The 22348-nt window shown below is 36.2% G+C and overlaps 1 protein-coding gene across 1 annotated transcript; it reads right to left on the bottom strand.

Moving 5' to 3' along the window:
* Positions 1 to 16611: 16611 nt before the first annotated feature.
* On the bottom strand, positions 16612 to 17474 carry LOC113353795 (glutaredoxin-C9-like). The gene has a single exon (XM_026597289.1). It carries the CDS (start codon positions 17363 to 17365, stop codon positions 16859 to 16861), a length of 507 nt encoding a protein of 168 aa, XP_026453074.1. The 5' UTR covers positions 17366 to 17474; the 3' UTR covers positions 16612 to 16858.
* Positions 17475 to 22348: the final 4874 nt, after the last annotated feature.

Here is a 22348-nt window from a genome sequence, read left to right as displayed (position 1 = left end):
CTCCAAATATCTCTAGCCTTTTGGTTTTCTAATCTCTAAATTCTCTCTCCAAAACATCTAATATAAAACTTATACTAATAATAATAATCACTATTTATTATTTTCTTTAATTATATTAATTGTTTTCTCATTTTCTATCAATTTTATTTACTTAATATATTAGGTGACTCTATTTCTATCCAACTCCTAGTCTTTTCTAGTTCAAACAACCCAGCTAGGCTAAGGCAAAGGAAATAACCTATACCACATGGTTAGCTAAATTGGGTGTAACCCGACCCGAAACGCTTATTAAAAATACATGGTATTACAACTAATCTTATCTCTTAAACCTTTTTGGGATCTCACAGCTAAGCCATACGAAAACACATAATTTTTTCTTGATGCGTCTGTGTCGCACTTGTCCTAGCCATCATCTAGATGCTGCCATTCAATAGTTGTTGCATTGTTGACACTACCAGGCTTATATATAAACGGATCACGCAGTCCTTATTCGACTTCTACAACATTCTCTTTTGAGTCTTTGTAAGATCTGTTACATTTATATAAATCATCTTAAGGTTCAGCGTCATTCCATTTTTCTTTCTCCCACTTCTTTGATTGAGGATGTCATTTTTTACTGATATAAACAAACAAATATTTGATTGTGAGCTGAAAGAAATTTCTAGGAAAAACGATGAAGCAAGTATACATATAAATAGAAGCTGGCGGAGGAAAGACAAGTGTATGCATGCAGGAATTATTAACAAAGAACATACAAAATGACTTGGGACTCGTAGAAAACACTTAATTGTATCAAATAAAAGAACACAACCAACTAAATTCTGACATTTCTTCTTCCAGTACTTTTTGTGGTCGTTTCCTCATTTTACTGTTGCTTGCCTCTGTAGTTTCCTCTGATTCATCGCTCTCTTAGACATGGTGTAATGTCCCATGGATTTCTGATTCCTTTTCCTTTCATATTGTTGTTTTTTCTCTCTTATTTTTTACATCTCCCTCGGGTTGCTCCTCATGTTGTTTTCTTTTCTAGTTTTCTCCGTTTGTTGATCTTTTCGGCACTGTATTTTCCTCAAGTATTCCCTCTGTCGTTTTCTTTTGTTCTCTTGAAAGTATGTACCTCTTTTCCCTCTTTATCTTTGCTCCCTCCTCTCCAAATTCAGCAGAAGCTTAAACGCTCACTTTTGTGTAGGAGGGGTCCTTTGATGTCCCTACGATAAAAGTATCGGGAGGTATGTTCAAACCTTTCCTATGTGTATTCTTCACAATTATCCTTTACCTGCTGCTTTGTGACATGGGAAAGATAGTCGACGAGATACATTCCCCCATGCCATTTATGTGTAACCTTCCAATCATGTTCAATAGCTCCAAAATTCTCATATAAAATTGTAGATGGTGGATTTTCGACAAAGGCTAAAATCGTAAAACCATAATTGTACATATTCCTGATCCAGCAATCAGATGAGTATTGAGACTTATGTCTCTCATTGAAGCATGAAAACTCATGCCGCAAGAGTCTCTGACTGAGTTTATTGTCTCTCAGAGCATATGTGAATATGCAGTCTCTCAACTGAGGAAACGACATATCTCATGAATACTGAGCAATTTAAGTAATCACTTTTACATAGAATCGAATGATTGGACGGCTCCTAGACAGCTCGCCTGCTAGTATAGAGCATAACGTCTTCAGGATGTAACAATGTTCTCGCTGACTATATAAAAGACATGTATATAGAATCTTAACGATTGGACGGCTCCTAGATTGCCTGCTAGCATAAAGCAATAACGTCTTCAGGATGTAACAATGTTTTCCCTGACTATATAAAAGACATGCATATGGAATCTTAACGATTTACGGCTCCTGGACAGCTTTCCTGCTAGTATAGAGCAATAACGTCTTCAGGATGTAGCAATGTTTTCCCTGACTATATAAAAGAAATATGACGCTTCAACAAGCTCATATCACTCAATTCTTGAATAATTAATGCTCCTAGACGATCGTGCTAGTGTAGAGCCATAAATTAATTATTTCTATCATTAGATTCATTAACTGAATCCTTAGAAAATATTTTACGTTCTTCATAATATTTCATTACTTCAATTCATGGTTCTTCCCAGCAGAATTCCATGGGTTAGTGATAAGTATTCGACATACAGGCATCTGAGCAGCTATCGAGTAAGCCCCAACTAAAATGGTGCAAGTGTATTCAGCAATAATGCACTAACGAGCACCTGAATGCACGAACGAGCATTCCCAAATACGAAGGAACGATGAACCTATGCAAAATAGGAAGAAAAATAATAATAATAAAATATTAGCTAAGGCGCTAAGAGACTGGGCTCACCGGCCGGTCAGTCATGCTGTGGCCAGTCCCACGCCTAATTCTTTATTTTATCATATTTTATTATCTTTCCTTGATCTCATGAAAATCCCTTCATTTGAACAAAACTCATTCGTTTGAGGAAACTCCCCAGTTTCATTGGTTTCCTTCACACCAAGGAAATAATTTAAAATTGGGAAAGGTGTCATGGGACCACGTCTACTAGCCGTCCGGCTATGCCTTAGTTGTGGCCGGTCCCACACCTCATGACTCCTTATTATTTTATTATTATTATTTCCTTCATCTTATGAAACTCCTTAATTTCATGATATTTCCTTCAAATCATGAAAATAATATAAAATTAGGAAAGGTTCACGGGACCGGGCCACTAGCCGGCCGACCATTCCCTAGCCATGGCCGGTCCCAATCGTCCCTTATTTTATTATTATTATTATTATTGTTTCCTTCATCTCATGGAAACTCCTTCACTTCAAGGAAACTAGTTTCAACAAACTCCTTAATTTCATGATATTTCCTTAAAATCATGAAAATAATATAAAATTAGGAAAAGTGCCATGGGACCGGTCTATTGGCCGGACGACCATGCCTTAGTCATAGCCGGTCCCACACTTCATGATTCCTTATTTTATTATTATTATCTCCTTCATCTTATGAAGTTTATTCAGTTTGAGCAAAACCCCTTGATTTCTTCATATTTTCTCAAATATTGCTCAAACGCGCTTCAGAAAATATCAAAATTCTCAGGTTTGAGACACGAACACTTTGGTGGCATGAGAATATTACCTTGACCTACCAAGGTTGGGTATTTGGCTTGCAAGAGGCCGGTCCCACACATTTTCATCATTTGACCTAATTTGTTCACATTAGGTTCAAACTCTTCCAAACAATTTGGAATTTCATAAAACGATCGTCAGTCGGTCCCATGACCAACCAGGGACGATTTCATGGCCCTTGGTCAGTCCCTCATCTCTTCATAATTAGGTTTTATCACCTAAGGCTCAGAGGAGCATTATTTTAATGAAAGATTAAACCAACATTTAATCATCCTTTCACCAACTGGTCTTCAAGAGACTTTGGTATTTTCTCACTCGAGCATCTGCGCGTTACATGGTCGGCTCATCATCCCATGTATCCGGTCTCTCCTTCATCAATTAATCAGCAATTTATCAAAATTAGGGTTTCGAATCCAAAGCTCTGCAAAACATAATTCTGAGCAAATTCAAACACTAGTAACTTTACGTTGATCCCGTGTGATAGACACATTTTTGTGTCTAATTTGTCCTCAATGTCCGTATTGTTGGAACTTTATTTTTGTACTAATATTGTGTTTTTATGTCTTTTTAAGAAATAAACATTTTTGGAAAATTCGGCTCGAAAAGTTGATTTTGGCACCCGGAGGACAAGTGTTATTCGGACTCTTGCTTTTGGATAAGGGGTAACCTAATTACTAAGGGGCACCCCAGGTCACCCCCAAGGCAGCTTCTATTCGCACCCCTACTCTGGATAGGGGGCATTCCTTCTCAAATTCGAATTATGAAAATTGGCAGAAAGAACCATGCACGCAGCAAATTTGGGTTTTGATTTGTGGACGATTTTTAAAGAGATTCAATCGCTGAATTCTCTTGGGCTAGGCATGTTAAGGCTAAACAGGGTCTGCAAGGGCGTTTGGATCGATCATATTGGGCTAGAATAGCCAGATTAAGTCGAACAGGGAAGAGAGATATTTTGGAAACAGAGAGAATATCGAGTTGTATTTTTTGGAAGATACTCGAGTAAAGAGGGAAGATATTGTACCTAGGAGGATATATATCGATCCTAGAAGATTGAATAACAAAATATCTGTTATTAACGCGTAAACAGAGTCCACAGGGAAAGAAATTTCTGACGTAGCTGTGAAGAATAAAAGAAGATATTGGGAGATATTCCGTGAGATTTGGTGGGGTTGTTACGTATAAATAAGCTTCCTTTGAGTCATAGAAATTTTTATCAAGAGTTTGGGGAAGGTTTGGGACGCAGAGGAGCGAAGAAGAAGGATTAGCAGCAATTCCCGCCTGCTGCTGCTGCTGCCATTAGAGGACCTTGAAGATCACGAAGAACAGACTGCACAGAGCAGTCTTATTTTCCGCAGCATTAACAACAGCAGCGGAGTATCGTTACTTTACTGCAGTTCCCTGGTATCGTTCTTCTCTGGACGCTTATAGAGGGTCGTAGTTTCACTGTTTTATATTTTTCACTCTTTTAATCATATTTTGAGCATCAAGTATGTATTTTGAGAACATGATTATTATGAGTAGCTAAACCCCAGTACTGGGATGATGGAGGAAGCTGTTTTTCAGCCATGTGATTATTTAAATAATTCTTAATTCACTTTTTGCACCGATTTTAATTGATTTATGATTTCAATTAATTACTTGTGATTTTGTTTGATGGAACATGCTTAGTCCTAGGGATTCTTGATGTGCCATGCTTATAATATACAAGTAATATTTTCTGGAATCTAATTTGGCAAAGATAGAGTTAATATTTGTTTTATTTTGAGCTATAATCGCCTAGGATTATTTTCTGAGCCACTTGAATATGAAACACATTGGAATCCTGAGCCTAGTTCCTCTTGATCTTGTGACATATTTTCTATATATATCTTTATTTTTAAATCTTTACAAGTCCGAGCAACGAACTCTTATTTACCGCACGAAAAATACTAAAACACCGTGATAAACATTTTAATTATAATACTCGGTTCAGTTGCCAGTATTTTAAATTAATATTTTATTTGGTTTTGTTACCAATAATTCATTAAACGAGCAACATTTGCTCAGATGAGCAATATTTTCTCAGACTAAGGAATATTGGTTCAACTATCAATATTCAAAAATTCATCAAATGAGCAATATTTGTTCACCTTAACTATCAACATTTATTCGACAATTATACCTCTGTCTCAACATACACGTTCAATTCATGAGTCCCGGAACATTTTTTCAACTCAGCAATACAAAGACTCATCGTCTTATCAAGTCAGCAACTGACTAACTAAAATCACGAGACATCAATCGTGTCACATGGGGGATATCAACTAGGGTATTGGTCTGGTCTAAAACATGTGTTCATACATGATGAGAATGTGAGCAAGTCGTGCAAGCAGTTAGAGGAGTTAGCAAAGTAGTTGGTAGAAAATCAACCAAGTCTCCACACGATGAGCAACTGGTTTTAACACGATTTCCACTTCCCCACTCTTTGAATCCAGCAACAGTCACACTTCATGGGATCAAGGTGTCTATAATTCTTGCAATATAAATAAGTCTCTGAATCATGATTGAAACAACAGACAATCTTTCTTCAAACAGATAACAAGAGAACAAAAACTCAGCGTCTGAACAATTACTCTCAACAGAGCAAATTCAATCAATCAGAACTTATATTATTTCTTCACGTAGAATACACAACACACCTACAATTTCGATCACCATTGATCCCATACATTTCTCAGCTTCCCTCCTACATATCGACCCATCCTCTCTTGTGACCGAATTGACTATGGAACGACCATTGTCTTGGTTTAGGCCGGAGTCCTACAGATTGATCTCTCAAATTCAAAGCACTCCCTTTTTGCAGTGCATCTGTGTGAGGTTAAATAGATCGCTCGGTTCAAGGAGTTTCCTCCGCACGGTCGTCTCCTCAATTCCTTAAAAACCATCAAATCGTTTTGCCCCATCTACAAAAATCTTTTGAATCCGCTCTACAAGTCTTTCCACTCTAACTTTATCAAAGACTGAAAATACCCACAGGGTACCACATATCAACTTCATTGTCGTTTCATTATCCCTTGAAATGTGCAGTTTTTCGGCCATCTAACCAATTCTCGGCAACTGAACATAATTGATGACTCCTCGCAATACTCCATAACACTCAGCAAACAGAATTGAAACATCTTCTATTCTGTTACCCATAGTTAATCTTATTCTATTAAAACCTTTTTGGGATCTCACAGCTAAGCCATACGAAAACACACCATCTTTTCTTGATGCGTTTTTGTCTCCCTTATCCCAGCCATTATCTAGATGCTTCCATTCAATTGTTGTTGTATTGTTTTCACTACCAGTCTTATATAAAAATGGATACGCAGTCCTTGTTCGACTTCTTTTACAACATTCTTCCTGAGTCTATATAAGATTCGTTAAATTTATAGAAATCATCTAAAGATTCAGTGTCATTCCATTTTTCTTTCTCTCACCTCTTTTATCGAGGAAGTGTCATTTTACTTATATAGACAAATAAATATTTGATTGTGAGTTGCAATAAATTGCAAGGAAAAACGATGAAGCAAGTATATATATGAATATAAACTGACCGAGGAAAGACAAGTGTATGCATGCAACAATTATCAATAAGGAACATACAAAATGACTTGAGACTCGTAGCAAACACTAGACTATATCAAATAAAAGAATACAACTAACTAAATTCTGAAATTTTAATCATGAAATAACACAATAACCTCTGGTGTCTAATACTTACGAAAAATGAAACAAGACGTAATAAACTTGGATTCTGTTCGAGTAGCTAAATCTTTGCCAGCTGACTATCCTGACCAACAATCAGAAGATTAAACTGGATATGGTCGATGTCAACAAATAAGGTCAAGCCCATTTTCTACTATGATAAATGTTTATGATTTATAGCCAAAATGGTAAAGGAATAAATAAAATATCCATAAGCACTTACGACCAGGAAATTATGTCACTCGGCCTAGCCGTAAGTGACCTTGAAAAACACCCAAAACTCATATTTAGTTAGTGGCTAAGTCGTGGACTTCTAAAACAAGGATAACCTGTCCCGAAAGGATTTAGTCCTTATATCTTATGATTACTATATGAGGAGACCTCTAGGACAATAAGAATATATCTTTAATAATATTTTGTAGATCTTGAGAAGAGAATCAAAGTACAAGGAGAAAAGGCTCGGGTTTCTGAGCATTTTATTATCGTAACGGTTTATTTCCTATTTTCTCACATGGATAATTACATCCATGATAAGCTTAACACCTAAGTGATTGAGGATAAATTCCAAGTTCTAAATATGATTTGGTTTAGTATTTTGTTTTTTCACATGATTATAGTTTGCTTCTACTATGATAAATGTTTATGATTGATTGATTATTCTCGGTGGCCAACTACATCAGTTTCCTGAATTATATTTTGCTAGTAAAGGGTTAGGGTATCCATATAATTGTTGAATAAATTTATACAAGTGTAAAACGTGAAACTTTGCAGGGGGATTTTGTGGAAAAATTGCGTGTATAAACAATATTAGAAAATGAATCTTGCGCTAAGAGATTAAATACTAAGATTAACCTAAGTCACAAAATATAAATCGTTCAACCAAATTATTCTAGATTGCACTACTTCTAGGTGGTTTAAGTAGACGAATAGAATCTGGTATTCGAGCATTTAGGTATCCGGTGACCAAAGGACATTTAGGGATAACATTACTAAAGATGTTTTTTTTTACAGTTAGTGATAAACTGTGATTAATGAAGAATGGTTGAATATATTAACTCACTGATGTTTTAGTTACGAAGAAGGATTCCTCGATCATATCAATGTCCATTGTTGACAACTTAATATTTTAATGTTTTAGATTGTCTATTTTGTCTTAAAACCTAAACAAAAACCTCTCTTCATGACATTTTGAAAAAATAAAACTCTTTGCTCTTCATAGGAACAAACTTTACTTACATTACTCATTAATTGAATGCAAATAAGATCACTAATTTGATTGCACGTCCGACGCGCATCAGTGGCGCCCAGTCGAGAACTAGCAGGTGGGTAGTGAAAAAAATATACAAATGTTAGCTTAATAGTAACAAGAATTGAAAGAGTAAATACACCATGTTCTAAAACAAATATAACTTTTGATAACATTTCAATCTAGCTACTTAGACTTAAACAACAATCAAGAACTTAAACTATGTATTGTTACACTTAAGTCAATGTATACCTAGATCAAAACACAATAATCCAAATCTTCTAAAATTGAACTTATTGTTATACTGAATGGACGCATCTTTGCCTGTAGCCACCATTGATACCCTTAAAAGATGTCGTATGGTGATGAACAAACATCTCCAAGAGGTATGAAATTCCTATAAGTAGTGAGGGTTGTTTTCTTGAATTCACATTGAAAAACATTCGTTTTCTTCTTCTCTAATAACATCATCATCAGAATATTATACAGTGTGTTTTTGGTCGGTTCAAGGAAAATACAATCCTTGAATTCGATTACCGTGTTAAGGATTCATTGAATCCTGAAAGCATAATTTGAGTGACCAGTTTTACTCACCAATCAATTGGGAAAGGTCGAATTATTGTCTAAAATAATTTAAAAGAGCCTTGAAGTAAGTGGTACACCATTCTTCTGTTTATTTCATCTTCTAGTTTTTAGAAAAAATTTCCAACACTTAAAACAGTGTTAAAAACTAATAGTTGAAACCTGAAAACAAACTTGTTCTACTAGAACTCATTGAGTTTCGATTTTGATACCGATATATCAATTTCTTCATCACCATAGTCTACTGCCTCCTCATGGGAATATAATGGCTCCGCTTCAACACCACCAACAATCATTCCGTATAATTCAACATCATAACCTTCATCTTATACATAGTGCATCCGTACGAGTTCTTAGTTCTTGAACGCCATCATCATATTTGGTACTGGATAAAGAAAACTTTTGAATCCTGCTCGACTAATCAAGTCTTGCCTCATTGGTAAGTGGAAGACATACTTGTTGTGTAATTTCATTCTGTTTTCCGCTTCTACTTTTTTGGGGGTCTTATGACCATATACTAGAAATATTCCTCTTTGTTTAATATATCCTTTCTTATTCGGAAAAAAAATCGAGCTGTGCAACATGTTTGAGTATCAACACATTTTGGAGTGGTGCACAAATCTGAGTTCTTAAATGGAGTTGGATTGGTCTTTTTGGTTCAATCCTAATGCAACTTTTTTTGGCCCACTGATATCTTATATGCGCCCATTAAGGCACAACATGACAAAAATCTGACATGGATAGGATAATGCTTCATCAAAGCACATTTTATTATGGACGGTTGAAGATTTGCAATGCTTAATCTACCCTGTGATGATTAATCTAGACACAAGGGTACATGTGAACAACAGATTATATTTATATATAAGGGTACATGTGAACAACATATAAGAACATAAGTTTAAAAACAAAATTTCCAGAAGTAGATTGAAATTCCCGACAAATTGGTTGGTAACAGTCTTAGAGGCCCTTCTCATCTCCGCCATCAAATGTTCCATTACCATGGTGCCCTAAGAATAGCTACAGACCTCTTCCAACGAATGTGGTTTGTGTTAGATCATTGCTCGGTCGAACTCGCATGCGTTGCTATCTCAAGCATGTTTGTCAATGTTAGTGATCAAAACTATAAGTCTTGATTTCTAGTCTATTATAGATAAGTCTCGGACTAGGATATAAAGTGTAGTTGAGATCAAGGACTTCATGGAGATTCATCATACAAGTAGAAGAACTACTCAAGGAACCGGTGGAACTTCTCGACAAAAAGGTATGTGAAGACTTAAACTTATCTATCACTCAAAATTCTATCTACTCTATCTCATACTCTTTGAGACAAGAAGTCGTATGCTATATATAGAGACTTTGATTATACACATTTGGTATTTCGAGCCGAGTATACCTCGCCTATCTATATCTCTAAATATGTGTTGGTAAGCTTTTCGCTTCGATCAAGTTTATCTTTACCATGTGACGAAAGTCATGATATGTTTCAATCATCTTGAAAATTTCTTTGACGAGAAATGGTGTAACAACTATATAACGTCCTCTAAGAATGTTTCAATGATTGAAATGTGAGTTTAGATTACATAACCAACAGTGGACATAAGCATTGTTGTGGAAACACATTTATGTATAAGTCCTATTTCTTAAATCAAAGTTTGCGAACTTTGTTGATCAAGAGAACCGGAGGAATGGCATGAGCCAAGTCCGCGAACTCAATTCGCGAACTGCCGAAGTTCTCAAACCTGAGAATTTCTGCTGGAGTTGAAAAACTACTTGCATGAAACTAAGTCCGCGAACTCAGTCCGCGAACCGGCGAAGTTCTCATTTCCGAGAATTTCTGCTGGAGTTTGTAAACTCTGCCCGGTAACTTAAGTCAGCGAACCTAGTCCGCGAACTTGAGAAGGTTATATATCTGAAGATGATTTCTGAACTTAAACTTAAAAAGACTAAGGAATGCAGTTTGCAAACCGTGGATATAAAAGTTCATGAACCGATTCAAGCGAATCAAATCATCTTTGCTTCAATTATGTCTTCTATAGTACATGAGATTTCCTTGCAATTGAACAAATCTCTAACTAGTTCATTTGAAGTCATTTGAACTAGTTATGGTGAAGAAGAACGTGGTTGATATGAAATGCTCATATGGATAACCTTTTGGTTAACTATTGTTGAACCAACAAGTGCATACGTTTGGGTACGGTTAACAAACTTAGAAGCGTGCATTGTCAAGTGTGTGTAACAAGCTAAGTTTTCGATCTAACGGTTGAGAAATATTAGCTTGAATCTAAATCAGGTTTTCATCTAACGGTGGATATTGATTGCTTTGTTACCAAGGTAACTTATTGCAAACCCTGATTTGAAAGACTATACAAGGGGAACTCTAGTATTTGTGAAAAACTAATCCCCACACCTCACGTGTGATACTAGTTAGCGTGCTAGAGTCGTTTCTCCTTTAACCTTTGGTTTTTTTATTCTAAAACCAGGTTAACGACTTAAAGTCTTCATTGGGATTGTGAAGCCAGACCGATACTACTTTTATCGTAGTTGTGTGATCTGATCTTGCATCTTCTATCGTACGAATACAATCAAATTGATGGGATTGAGATTGATATCTCCGATAGGCAAGATATAAAAATTAATCACAAACATCTTCATCTCATTGTTTGTGATTCCGCAACATCTTGTTTCGCTACCATACAATTAGGATTGTTGTGAGGTGATTGATAACTCTAGGCTGTTCTTCGGGAATATAAGACCGGATTATGAATTGGTTCCTGTTCACCTTGATTATTATCAAAAGACGGAACAAAACCTTTAGGGTTTATCTGCGGGAAACAGATTGATCCTTTGATAGACTTGTCTGTGTGAGACGGATTTGTTTATTGTCAAGTCTTCGACTTTGGGTCGTAGCAACTCTTAGTTGTGGGTGAGATCAGCTAAGGGAATCAAGTGCGCGGTATCCTGCTGGGATCAGAGGCGTAGGGAGTACAACTGTACCTTGGATCAGTGGGAGACTAATTGGGGTTCAACTACAGTCCAGTCCGAAGTTAGCTTGGAGTAGGCTAGTGTGTGTAGCGGCTTAATATAGTGTGTGTTCAATCTGGACTAGGTCCCGGGGTTTTTCTGCATTTGCGGTTTCCTCGTTGACAAAATTTCTGGTGTCTGTGTTATTTCTATTTCCGCATTATATTTGTTTATATAATTGAAATAATACAGGTTGTGCGTTTGAATCAATCAATTGGAAATTCGAACTTTGGATGTTAATTGATATTGATTGATCCTTGGATATTGGTCTTTGGTACCATCCAAGTTATTCCTTGTATTTGATTAGAACTCGCAGTTCTTGCTTGAGTAAATAAAATCAAGAAGAGAGATATAAACTCGTTGATATACTTTTAATTGATTGAGTCTTGTTGATTCTCTTAAAAGTATATTCGAGTTTGTCCATACAGATTGCTAAGAGAAATATTGGATAGTGTTGTTAGACCCCCGCTTTTTCAGTTTGTACTCACCCTGTTCCCACTAACGTCGGTGAATACCTTAGTGCTCAATATGAATAACAGGTACGCAGCGGCTGTATAACGATTTTTTTTTTGGGAGGGGGGGGGGGGTCCCAGCCATCCTTCTTTCGTCTCTTTCCGTCTTTTCAAACCTCTCCTTAAGCATCTTCAGTTTGATGGTATTTGTCCTACTATTCTTAGGTACATAAAAGCTTTCCAAAGAAGTTTTGTAGTCCCAGCCAAACAACTTGTTAGTCAGAGCGTGTAACTTCGACCATTCTAGATCCGGACACTTATCTCCTTCTGCAACTGATTTGCCGGTAACCTATAAGCCTAGAATGTTCTGAGCATCATCAGGGATCAAGGTCATTTCCCCAAATGGGAAGTGCATGGTATCAGTTTCACCATGATACCTCTCGACGAAGCAATTGACTGTCACAGAATCGTACTTCACGTAATTTTCAACCAAAGCATATATCCCAGAGTCCTTTACTAATTGTTGGACCTCTTTACATTCCATCGCCAAATCCCAATGAGTCGCGGCTTGGTGTCGGCAAACATGCACAACTTTCTTATGAAGGATATTTTACATAAATACAAAACAATACATATGCACAAGATAAAAATTCTTACATAGGTTTGATCGATAGTACGAGCCCACATGTTCTTGTAGCCAAATAGTGGTATCGGATCGGAAGCTTGACCCCAAAATTTTCAACCACCAAGTTCAGGTAACATGTCATCATAATGAGGAAGGTGCGAACCTTTTACTTTGACTATTTATTATTCTCTTGATTTCCTTCTACCGGTTGTTCCCCTTCACCTTCACCTTGTGTCGGTTGTTGACTTGGCCCGCCATCTTCCTCTAGAACCTCACTTTAGATTGCTAATTGACTAGGATCAACCTCATCATCTTCCTCCTCGTTTTCCCATTCATCATGCTCATCATCAACTGTTCCAGTATGTTTACGGATTACGAGTTTTCTACGGTCCCCACCACTCTCCCAATTTTTCCCTCTTGTAGAGCCTGCTCCCAAACGCTTGTTGCTACCAAGTTCCTTCCCTTGAGGAGGCAGAGACTCAGGAGTACCAAGAACGTTTTTCTTTCTTTTCTTAATGCCAACATCTTTAACTTTTCATTTCTTAGCTTCCTTGGGTTTAGCCCTATATCAAAAGACACACGAAATAAATATAAGACAACTAACAATCATATCTGATGTCGTCATTGATATGCTGAATAACGACATTGAATCATATGTGTCGGAATTGTTTCACGAAATACCAATCACACCGTAAACAGCAAACAATATTAAAATATATTAAAAACAATGTCGACTTACAAAACAAAAAGTTAGGAGTTTTCTGTAGTATTTTACACATAATCCGGCATGGTTTTTCAAAAGCTCGACTATGCCAAAAACTAGTACCGGCGTAGATTTCGAAAAGGAGACAATACCGGCAATATTAAAATTTCTCAGTTCTTCCTGTAAACTAAATAACAACTACCGACATGATATTCAACCTAAAATTAATGCCAGAACCTAACATGCAGTTTCAGGTGAATATTGAGATATTATCCGGCGTGGTATTCGTACTAAACCCAATGCCGGAAACCTATACTGGCATGGTATTCATACTAAAATCAATGTCGGGACCATGTACCGACGTGGTATTCATACAAGAATCTATGCCGGAATCGTCTGTAACTCAACTGTTTGAGTTAGGGTTCGCGATTCGAACCTAAACCCAATGCTTTAAATCGATTGAAAGACTTATAAAACGTTTCAGTATCACTTACCTTCTCATAGAAGTCATTTCTTCGAGAGTTTGATTGTCCGAATCCTCTTCTTCTTCTTCAAAAGCAATCTGATTGATCCTTTCTTCTTGTTTTTGTTGAGCTACTGATTTTGATTTTGATTGCGGATTGGGATTGAGTTTCTATCACGGAGGCATGATTATTGATTCAGGTAATCGACGAGGATATTTTTGAATCAACGATGAAGGACGATGAAGAACGATGAAGTATTTTTTTTTGAAACCCTAAACCCAAAGGAGTGCCGGAACAGATGAATGAGAATGGGGCTATTTTGATTTCAAGTTTTAAGATTTTTATTTTGTGGGAAGGGTAGTATGGTCTTTTTATTATATTTTTAATTAACCAAAGGGTATTTTAGTATTTCCGCACCCAAAAACCCTTTGCAGACACTATTGGATGGAAATAGTAATTTATATTCCATAATCGCGTGTTCGTTAATAAATGTGTGGGTTACATTTAAAAGAAGCCTTAAATGGATAGGTGATTGAGTTGGATTGGTCTTTGTGAAAACTATAGACACACCCATTCTTCAGATTTTCTCCACTGTGAAACCCGCGCCCAGAAATCTACAGGCGCGCAGCCATTTTCTCGGTAAAAATTTCTCCCACACCCAGATTTTCTAAATTTATGTTTATTCCGAGATTTCTTTTCTTTGTTCATAAAACGAGAGGCAAGAAGAGGAACTACGAGATTAGAGATAATCATCTACTGTTAATTTTGAAGATTCAATCTTTGGAACAAGAAATATGACGACGAAAACACCATTAACAATATATTTATTTTGATATCTTTCTATTTAATTCAATCAAAAACCTCGAAGACATAACCTAAAACTCATTTTTCTATCTAATTCAATCAAAACCCTATAAGACGTAACCTAAAACTCAATCCAATCTTTCTTTTGTTGCTTCAGATTTTGATGAATTGATTGTGGACGTGTTTGTTTTCTTCAATTTGATACAACTCATTTTAGATATGGAAAATATGATTTTGAAATAGGGCAGAAATTGAAGAGAGATTTTGGAAAAGATGGAAGAAATCTGAGATGAGTTTGCGTTCAATTACAAATCAATTGGAGTTGAGAATGTTTATGATGTTAAAGATAGAATTTAGGGGTTGGTTGTTGGTTACTGAGAGCTGCAGGAATCAGTTGGTGTTCTCGTAGTTGTTATAGTGTTGCTAATGGAGTTGTTGTTGATAGTGGTTTGATGGATGGTAATGAAGCGGTGATGCTGTTATGACTGCATAATATGTCATGCAGTCGAGAAAATGTCTGCATAAACTATTATGCAGTCAAGAAAATTGATGCATAACACACAATCCGACATCTTTTTTATTAGGTATGAAATCGAAAATTGTTGCATAACTTGTTATGCAGTCAAGAAAATGGATGCATAACTTGATATGCATCCAAATATGATGCATCGAGAAAATGGATGCATAACATGATATGCATCCGTAAATATGGTTGCATAACGCATTATGCATCAATTTTTTTTGTATGTACTAAAATCAACCAAAACAATGGTTGCATAACTTGCTATAGATGTATAATTTATTATGCAGTTGAGAAAATGGTTGCATAATTTGTTATGCATCTGTTTTTTCTGTCGGATTTAGGCATATATAGCGTTTTAGTGGCTGTATAACCAAAATAATTGATGCATGAACAAAAATATGGTTGCATAACGTGTTATGCATCTTTTGTGGTGTATGTATATTGTGTTATGCATCCTTTTTGGAGTCTGCATAACAAAAATGCAGTCAATTTTTGAATTTCTCCCCTAAAATGATGATCACCTCCGACTTTTTCTTGAAAAATAAAAATTTGATATTGTTGTTTATACTCGTTGTGTAGCACTCTTTAAAATATTTCCAACGATATAAAAATTGTAAAATTCCAAAGCGCGGTTTTTTAGATATGTTATATCCAAGTTGCGTTGCCAATTATACCCCCTGAAAAATTAGGCTGCATAACCCTTCATGCGGATGCATAACCCATCATACAGACATTTTTAATAATTTCGGATAATTATGGGTGTCACGGTATCTAAAATTAATCGTTGACCTGACAATGAGAAATATTTTTTTTGGGGCCTATGCTTAATTTTCTCTTGGTCTTTTCGGTTTAAGCCCAACACAACATTTTTGGCCCAGTGATATCATATATGCGCCCATTAAGGCATAGCAATCTGACAGCACAGCAGTGACTGACATGGATAGGATAATGCTTAATCAAAGCACATTTCATTCTGCGACGGTTGAAGACTTGCAATGCTTAATCTACCCCGTGATGATTAATATAGACATAAACCATATTATTAGATTTCTTGCTATTAGTACCCGTGATACTTATTATTAGTCTCGCAAAAAAAAACCAATTGAGATACCAGTTTATGACTATTCTATTGCTCATGTATAAAACTCTTTCTCCCGTCCAAACAACCACAGAATTTTTCCCTCCGAGATTGACAACCGGAGCACTGTTGCGCCAACATTTTTCAGTGTGTCTAGAGTAAGGGACTCAAAAAGCCAAGAGTTCAATTCATTTCAGTCATATGCATGATTCAATTTTGAGATATGATGCCAAAAGACATCCGTATGTACATTCTAGCGATCACCCGTAACGGAAGGGAACGAGCAAAAAGACACGAGTATTTTGATGTGCGTTCATTAACATATTATACAAAAATTTGAAGAAAACGTCTAGTTCGTAAATGTAAAAGCATACAATTAAAAGAAAGGAGAAGGGAAAAAACAGAACGACATTACTAAAATAAATATACACAGGAACAATCACAAAAGTCTTCAAACTATCGTCCACAAGATCGCCAAGTATGGAAAACTAGATAAAAATAGAAAGGAAGATTTACTAACTAAAGCCACAAGGCCCCTGCTTTCTTCAGTATGGGTATCAATCCACCTGAAATATGAGCACCCATGAGCTGCTCCAATCCCCCAAATAAATGTCCTCCTATATACACTGCTGGGAATTGATCACCCCTATTAATACTAGTATTTTCATCATCAGTGGCAAGTTGTCTCAATTCATGGATGAGAACAACTTCATCTTCTTCTCGATCTACCTCATAAATAGCCGGATTAACGCCGGAGGCTAGAAGTAAACGTTTCACCACATGAGACATACAACAACCACGTCTACCAAATATGATCACTGCGTTCTCCGTTACCATACTCTTTACCATCGTCTTATTCGTATCACTATTAATATTTCTTCCTTCTGTTGCTTCTTCTAACGCTTTAGGATGATGGACAACCACGTCTGCTGATCCTCCTAATCTCAAACCCTCGTTCATGGATGTCGAGGGATTTGTTGAGCTATTTTCAGTTAACCATGACCTGTAAGGGAGTGCTTGTTGCATCTTGATGAATGTTGTTGATCAACCCTTGCTACAATGAGATGAAGGTTTTTCACTGTGTTATTCGAAATGCTTGCGTTGGAGATAAGAGCGATTTAGTTATATTTATATATGCTCATTTAAGTGCAACTACCATGGTGGCATTGATAATTTAATAAACAAAGGTACGAATGTGAAAATGAAAGAAGAAATATAATCGGGGATTAGGAAGTGCGCACAGCTAGCCATCGTCAACGGCTGTTTACGTTTTTTCATGCGTCACGTTGGGGTACTGATTACGTCCCATTTATGTCATCTTCTGTTACCGTTGCTACACCAGCTGACCTATCCTTCTTCCTTTATTGCGTCATAAAATTATGCGGATAATGTTTTTCTCTTTTGGACGTTCTGGCATGGAGTTTCGTCTTGGAGTGAAAGTATGTGCGCTCTCACTATGTTCTGGGATTTTGGACGTTTTATGATTCGAACGTTCCTTCTGGTCTAACCTTAATTGAATCCAAATAAAATAGAACAATCCATTTGAGAAAGTCAATTGCAAAGTTCAAGAATCTTCCGTGGAGAACAATAATATGGTGAAGTGATAATGTTTTGTTTATCAAATGGTATAATTTTCTAAGAAAAATAACACAAGTTATTAGTTATTGTCTTATCAATACGATGTGTGTGTTTTGTTTGTTCTGCTCTTATGATTGTCTACAAAATGATGTAATTAACCACCAAATGATGTAATTAACAACCATGATTTTATTTGATACCAAAAAGATGACGTCGAAATGGATTCCCCTTCCGATAAAACAATCGCGCGTTTGGTGAGGTCCATGACATGACACCATGACATATCTAGTATGATGTCATTTAAAACGATTAAAAATATAATTTCTCCCTAAGCAAACTTATAAAACATATGGTCTAAATTTTGGCCAACAAAGAGAGCATCGAACGGGTAAGATCGGTGGGTAGTTGAGAAAACGACGGAGTGCACGCCACATCAGTATAAGCAATATCTAGTTAGCCTATTATCAAGATCTCAACCAAAATAAGCACAATAAAGAAAAATAATATTTAGCCACTGGCTAGAAACTAAAGATAATCCCATTTCTTTCTTTAGACAGCTGTTGATAACAGACAAAAAGACGTTTAACCTAATTAGACGGTGGATCTAAGAACTTAGCTCAGTGGTATCCCATCAATTCCAGTAAAGAGAAAGTTAAGGGTTCAATCCCCATCGTAGAAGTTTGTATTTAATTAGTGTATATATGGGTTTTAGCGGATTGGATCTAACAGTGGGGCCAGTCTAACTGACTGGATCTGGATAGGGACCTGGGTCCGGCTTTAGCCTATGAAGAAAAGAAGAAGGCCTAATTAGACGGTCATGATCATTTGTTAAAGCAACAAGGTACTTACTAATTGCTTTATTTAAGATGAGCTTGTCATTTTTTTTTCGGTAGCTAATCTTGAGCTCATGACGTCTAGCAGCTCGTACAGTTGATGCTCTAAGGCATAAAAACGCTTTCCCGCACGTTTTATGTATACATGTAGCATACACGCGCGGCGGCAGTATGTTACAGTAATTTGGCATGCAAACTTAGTTTTTAACTAATCTTCGTCATCGATCAAAAAGAAATTGAAGGGGAAGGGTCAGAGTCGCCACCTACCATACCATACGTTACCTGTGACCAATTGATTTTTTATTTATTATATTATCATTCCGTGACAAAATTTTATTGCTTGTTGTTTTTTTATGGGTGTTTTACATAATGGTCACACTCCCCTAATTGATTTTACAAAATGATCACACCTTTAATTAGTGTTTATAAAGTGGTATTTGTCCATCCGACTTAACTGTTTTGAGAAAAACAATCTAAATTTGTCCTAAATACCCTTCCTCAGTTGTTGTCTTGAGGTGATGGTGATGAAGAATTAATGGTGGTGGTGGTGGCGGGGCGGCTAAACCCAAGAGAGGAAGCGGTGAACCTTATAGGATATGTGATGTAACGATCCTGAATGCGGGCTGAAGTCCTGGTTCCATGTAACAATCCTGAATTCATTCGGTTTCACCAGCAGCAACAACACCACCACCACCAAGCAGCAGCACCACTAGCAAGCTGCAGTTCGCGAACTACTCCATCAAAACCATCAAAGTCATTCGTAACCACGATATCCACTCCAAATACCCATTCCTTTTCACTGATAAATCATACACACAACACCCTGTAATCATCGATTTAAAATCAGTGAACTTGATGAACAATTTGCAAATTAAGGTTTCAGAAACCAATCGGCCAAATTCTCAATTGGGTTAGCATGAAATCAAATGAAAACCGAACAAAGTAAATTTCTGAACAGAAATCCCCAATTTCGAAATTAGGTTCGTGAAAAAAAAAAACTCAAATCTAAGAACTAGGGCTTCTGAAACAAGCGATTGAACTCAATAACTCATCGTGATGAAGAAGGAGGCAGAGGGAAGGAAACTATTTACGAAAAAAATAAGACAAAGAAGATTGATAACTGAAACTCACCCCTTTACCATAGTTGCAGAGGAGAAGAACTCAGCTCATCGAGAAAATGGCAGGAACTAAATGAGATGCAGTGTAGTCTAGTTAGATTTTATTAGGTTTTCAGGGACAAATAGGTAATTTAACTATCTGACTTAACTATTACTGATGACATAACTCTGAGGTTAACAGAAAAGTGACTATTTTGTAAATTCTTTGTACCAGTGGGATCGATTTGTAAACCGGAATATGGAAGTGGGACTGTTTTTGTAAATACCCTTTTTTTATTTGGTGGATCGTGGATGGCTAATTGGCTATGGATAATCTCTGAATTACCAACCGAAGCGTCACGTCAAATATGAATATGACACAAAAGAAGGATTAGATCAGATCATACGAGAGAAATTGTTATTTTCGGACCAGCTAACTGGATATACAGTAGGTGCGTTCTTTAGGGGATAATCTGACCAAAGATTTCTTTGTTTTTAATGATTGAAAGTTTATTTCGTTGTTTTCAATAATTTCTTCGCTATTAGAGCGATTTTTATCTTCGCTATTAGGGCGATTTTATCTACACTTTTAGGGCATTTCTTTCTAACGATTTGTTCGTGTTTGGTTATGTTGTTACAAGTACATTGGCGATTCGGCGGGGTAAGATCAAGTTCTTCTTTATCATAGAAACAGATCTACGTCTTTCGGGTTATTCGCTGCATATGAAGAATTTTTGAGAAAATCACTCCTCAATCATGGGAGCATCTCTTTTTCTAGAAGAAAATCTATCAAAATGGTCGAATTATAATTTCGGGTACCATTTCTTCTCCAATCTCAAAATACAAGACTTGGGTGTTATCGTTGTAGATCGCTCTTTCTCTTCGCGATTTATTTTCGCTTTGCATACTTTTTTGTATTTATTTCTTATTATGATGTACTTGTTCTTCTTGAAAACCATCATGTAAACGTTTCTATTTGGAATGAAATGCTTGTGGTTTGATGATAAAAAAAAAGGTGCGTTCATTTCGGGTTTTGATACTGACGTTGGACATACATGGTTGTTGATACGAAAGAGTCCCAAATATGCACAAAAATAATTACCGCCATTGTTATTGGGATACCAATTTACTAGAGAAAGTATCAAAATCCATATAAACAATGTTAATTGATGCGTGTCATTAACGCAACAAATTAATCAAGACATTTCCCACAGGGAGTTGTGTAATTGATAGGTTATTTGTATTAGCAAAATAAAGTAAATAACACAAAAGGGGGGGTTTTGGTTTTAAGATAAATAGAAAGACAATAAAGAAGAAAAGAGATGATTAAGGAATCCTTAGCCGTTACCAAGCGTTAACTGGATTAGAATACTTATCTATCTTCGTGAGAACCATTCATCACCAACCGTAGAATAACAACTAGAGCAGTGTTATCCTCAAAATTCTTTATGTAACCGGATACCGAAGCGCTTGCATATCAAGTTCTATCCAACCGAACCACCAAGTAGTAGCGCACTCAAGGTGTAATCCAATCGGAAGCTTTAAGTTATGTGAACTTAGGTTGATCCTAGCAGCCTTAGCGCAAGGTCTACTTACTAGTGTTGTCTTCACACACGATTCCTCCACAGAATCCCTCTGCGAGGTCTCATGTTCTCTACTTGTGTAAGGGTTATTCAACAATTACACGGATATCCTAACACTTTACTAGCAATAGCATGATCAATAGATTAATCTAGTGTGCATTCCAAACAATCTAATTAATCAATCATAAACTCTAGAAATAGTGAAAACAAACGATGATGATTAAAACTTCATAGATTTGTACTATTAATTGATAAGCACGTAAGTGCAACGCTTTTTCACCCATAATTACATTAGCTAGGGCTCATTTTATCGCTAATAAACTTGTTTTAAGTATTTTGAAGGAAATAAAGCTCGGTGGACTAAAATACGAAAATCTGCAGGGGAAATGGAGGAAATGAAGTCATTTATGATTAAATGGGCTAACCCGAAAAGAATTACATGGAGAATCATTTTATTAAGTCAAATTATGTGGATATGGGAGTGTGGTAAGAATTCCACTGAGTGTGTAGAAGTGTAGAAACCATGTGAAAGATATTAATTATGATAAAGGATATCTGAAGATATTTTGTTTAATGAAGAAAATATTTCCTTATGATGTGGAGTAATTGAATATTTGAAGATTTGGGAAAGAATATTATTCTTTATGGTTGAAAATAATAATTAAGATATTGATTGCAGTATTTGAGACATGGTGCATTCTGATTGGAGGATTTTTATATTATTTGACACATGTCATGCTTTTATTGGATGATGATGTGGTAGTGGATATGATAAAGGAAAGTGGTTTCCTTTGAAAACTATAAATACTGGTTGAAGCAGATGGAATAGAGAGGTTCGGGGTCCATAGTCCATAACAAAAATAATAGAGTTTGAGTTTATTTTTCTTCTTCCTTTTTGCAATGGTCAAGTAATCTCTT

The sequence above is a fragment of the Papaver somniferum genome, chromosome 2 (genome assembly GCF_003573695.1).
Source record: "Papaver somniferum cultivar HN1 chromosome 2, ASM357369v1, whole genome shotgun sequence".
In the NCBI taxonomy this organism is placed as follows: domain Eukaryota; kingdom Viridiplantae; phylum Streptophyta; class Magnoliopsida; order Ranunculales; family Papaveraceae; genus Papaver; species Papaver somniferum.
The sequence above is the reverse complement of the archived record's forward strand: the minus strand, read 5'-3'. Positions and strand labels throughout refer to the sequence as shown.